The sequence below is a fragment of the Sinocyclocheilus grahami genome, unplaced genomic scaffold, assembly GCF_001515645.1.
Source record: "Sinocyclocheilus grahami isolate Dianchi unplaced genomic scaffold, SAMN03320097.WGS_v1.1 scaffold984.1, whole genome shotgun sequence".
Classification (NCBI taxonomy): Eukaryota; Metazoa; Chordata; class Actinopteri; order Cypriniformes; family Cyprinidae; genus Sinocyclocheilus; species Sinocyclocheilus grahami.
In genome coordinates this window covers 39,106-43,130 of record NW_015506163.1, presented here as the reverse complement: position 1 = coordinate 43,130, position 4,025 = coordinate 39,106, and the positions used below count along the sequence as shown (strand labels likewise).

Here is a 4,025-nt window from a genome sequence, read left to right as displayed (position 1 = left end):
ACACACACACAGATGTGTATTCTGAGCGTCTCTGTTCATAAATAATGAGCAATAACAGCTCGGAGTCTAAAGCCGAGCACTCAACAGGTGACGCTCAGAGGAAGCGCTCGCGCTGTACTGCAGTGACGTCACGGCGCAGGAGTTACAGTGTATCTCTCCTGAGAGTTCAGCGCTGCTTCTGGATACAATGTAACGCCTCAACGCGCGCGCTTCAAACAAACACGCGAACATACAGAAAAATACAAATGAATAAAAAGACTCACCTGTAATAATACACATCACTCTTCCCAGCGCTCAGCCCGGACTTCCGGATGACTTCTTCCTTCTTCCAGCCGGGTGGAAGCGCCGGACAGTCCGTCTTCTTCCTCTCCATGATCATTGGCTGATCGATCAGCTCGATCAGAAGAGTTAATATCCGAGAGCTGCGCTGCGGGCGCGTGAGAGACGCTCGCTAACGGGCTAGAGTAGTGAGTTATCAACCGGAGGACTCGAACTCGGCTCACAGCCGTCAGAGAGCCGCCGGACGCGTCGTTCACGCGATCAATCTGCGTGTGATCCGTGTGTGACGCGGCTGTGACGCGTTGAAACTTCAGCACTTCCCACACGAGTGACCCAGCGCCTGGCAACCGCACGCCCCGCCCCCATGACAGACGCAGGCCCCGCCCCTACTGTAATCCTGCCTGTGCTGAATGATATACTGCCACATCTAATCAGGGGCCATTCACTGAAGACAAGATACACAAACACATTTCACAATCAAAACCTTTGAAGTTTGTGCAGTCTGAATTCATAACAATAAAGTCTAGCGTCGAAAATGTAGTCCAAAAACTATTCTATCACTTTGCTGGTGTGAAATGTGGTTGTAAAAGGCTGTGCATCCTCTAAAATCACTTAAACACCAGCTTACTACAAACATAACGGAGAAAAGTGAGTTAGTTCTGAGAATGCTATTTTCAGAGCGCAAAACAGCAATGAATCACATCCTTTCCCACTAGAATCATGTTTGTGACAGTTTTGTGATGACAAGAGGTGAAGGAATGTCTGAGCTTCAGCTATATACTGAGGACTTGATCTAGTATAGTGATGGATGTTAGTTTTACTGCCTTAAAGGATTAGTTCACCCAGAAATTAAAATTCACCACCAGGCCGTCAGGATGAGTTTGTGTCTTCATCAGGTTTGGAGAAATGTAGCACTGCATCAGTGTCTCAGCAATGGATGTGAATGGGTGCCGTCAGAATGAGAGTCCAAACAGCTGATAAAAACATCACAATAATCCACAGCACTCCAGTCCATCAGTTAACATCTGGAGAAGACAAAAGCTGAAACAAATCCAGCATTAAGACCTTTTTAACTAAAATACATAGAGTCTATAATCCATAATAACGTGAAAAAGTGTTCTGGTGTGAATCAGGAGAGAAATCTGCACAGATCAAGCAGCGTTTAAACAGCTCTAAACACATATGTGGCTGGATTTTGATGTGAGAGATGACAGCAGATGCACTTTTTCACTGCAGGAAGCGTTATTATGGCTTATATATGTATTTTAGTTAAAAACGTCTTAATACTGGATTTGGACTCATTATGGACTCACACACACACACACTCTCTCTCTCACACACACACACACACACACACACACACACACACACACACACACACGCACACACGCACACAGTTCTGTTCTTCCTGCAGCGACGCGTTTGATTTCGAGCACGGGACTGTGATACTGAGAATCAGTCAGGGGATGGACATCTCTCACATCCTCAAAGCAGAAGGTACAACAGCAACAACAAACTCAGAATAACCAGACATGTCATTTAACTTAATGCTCAAATAAACACTGATGAGTTAAAGACGTGATCCAAATATCAGATGATTTAAAGTTTCTTCATCAGGTTTGGAGAAATGCAGCATTGCATCAGTGTCTCAGCAATGGATGCTCTGCAGTGAATGGGTGCCGTCAGAATGAGAGTCCAAACAGCTGATAAAAACATCACAATAATCCACAACAATTGTTTTTGAGTTGAAAGAAATTAGGTAAACTTGGCCAATTTCTACCATTTTCTATTTTACTAATTTTCCCCCGTGAGTTCTTACTTACATAATCAGATTGAGCAAATAGTATGCATATTATGCGTGCTGTCCGAGGAGAGGGCTCAGAGCTCGGAATTTAGCCTGAACCTAAAGAACTCCCCCATATCTCAAGTTGGTGAATAGGAGTGGGGTGGAAGAGGGATGCCAGAAAACTGTTGTGGGACAAATGTAAGGTGTTGATATTGATATACACACACACACACACACACATATATATATATATATACAGTATATATATAATTCTTTTCAGACACCAGTTGCTTGTGACATTCAAATTGGTTGTCATAGTAACGACACTAATTTGTGGAGATTCAGTGCATTGAGTTCCACAAATCTGAAAGCATTTTTTGTAAATTGACTGTTAAGATAAACATTTTGCACAATTTAGTATCTGTAATATCATTGTGTTGCCACTAGATGCCTGTATAGCCCTATGTAACAATCCCTAGTGGCTAAGATATTGCACATAACTTACACATAAATCACACATAAATTAATTTTATTACATTTTGATTTGGATACTATATACTATACTACTACATATTGTTCAGATATTATAAATGGCTACTTTTTTGTCTTTATCTGTTTTTTGTTCAGTTTTTTTGGTGTTGTTTCTTGAAACATTGATTTAAAGTGTCAGTTATTGCATTATTATTTCAGTCAAACCTATAAAACCCCTTTGTTACCCCAAACTACATTTAAAAGCTTTATGAGTGGCATGAAAGTAACCAATGCAGCTACTTAATCATTTGTTACTCGTTAACGCATTAACGTCCTCTTTAAATAACGTGACGCTCTGCCCTCTATGACGCTGCTCGCATTAAGCGCTGTTGGAAGTGAATGAATTGATTCAGCATTTCGACACCTCCGTAAGGATGCATTTAACTCGACAAAGCGGTCTAATAAAGGATGTATTGATCACGTGAATTAGCTAATTTTACTATACAAATATTTTTTAATTGGATGTTAAAGTTTATATGGGAATATTACATGACACGCTGATCCTTTAACAATGCATTGCCGCAAAAAACGCACACCTTTTGGACAAATTTGCCACAAATACTGCCTAAACAAAATACAGATTTTGTGCACTGTACCAATATTTTAAACTGGCCTTTGAACTTAGCTTTATTGCATGGCAAAAAAAAAAGTGTTAGCTTGCCAAAGCACTGACAGAGCCCACTGATCTAACGCGTTGTTGAGCGCTCCAAATGCAAACTTTGCATGCAACAATCAGACAGAAATTGACAGCGCTCTGATCTAGTGGCATACAGGCCTCGTCAGATGGACAGTACTCTAGCCCAATAATGTTGGGGGATCCAGTGGGGGCAGCAGTCATATTTCAGGATGACCGTGCCACTCTTTATCACAACCCTGCTGAAAGTGCCCGTATGTGTGCTCATTGAGATATATCCAGCTGCAGACCCGCAGCACAGCAGTTTCAGAACCGCAGCCACAGAACCGGAAGTGAGGGGCGGAGTTATTGACAACGAGAGAGCACGTGAGTATTCTGTAATGTTTTTGCTATCATATGTTTGATAATGATCGTATATATTACGTTAAGCATTTATCTGCTAAGAACTTAATGTGTGCTTGGCTTTATTATCTTATATTGAAACTTGAATTTGTTGTCACACTTTATAGTATATAAAGTTTCTGTGGCTGTTTCGATTAATTTTCAGATGCATGCTGTAAATGGGCCTTGTGGTGAAGTTTTGAAGATGTTTATTATTCATAAAAATAAATAGTTTGCTTTAAATCCCTCTGTTATATGCATTGTTTGTGTGTTAATATTACCTTGTAGTTGAGTTATTTTAATCCCATTTGTCATCATTGAGATAATTGTGTGTGGCTTCATCTCTTGTAGAGACATAAGGATTCAGAGAGGTGACACATTACCTGAGCTGCAGCAGTGCAACAAGTGTTACAG

The 4,025-nt window shown here is 40.9% G+C and overlaps 1 protein-coding gene across 1 annotated transcript in view; it reads right to left on the bottom strand.

Moving 5' to 3' along the window:
- Positions 1-604, bottom strand: part of LOC107565141 (methyl-CpG-binding domain protein 2-like) — a 36,175-nt gene extending 35,571 nt beyond the window's left edge. Inside the window, exon 1 of the mRNA XM_016250354.1 lies at positions 264-604. Coding sequence (XP_016105840.1) covers positions 264-379 — 116 coding nt within the window. The 5' untranslated portion in view covers positions 380-604. The remainder of the gene's footprint in view (positions 1-263) is intronic.
- Between the last annotated feature and the right edge of the window lie 3,421 nt (positions 605-4,025).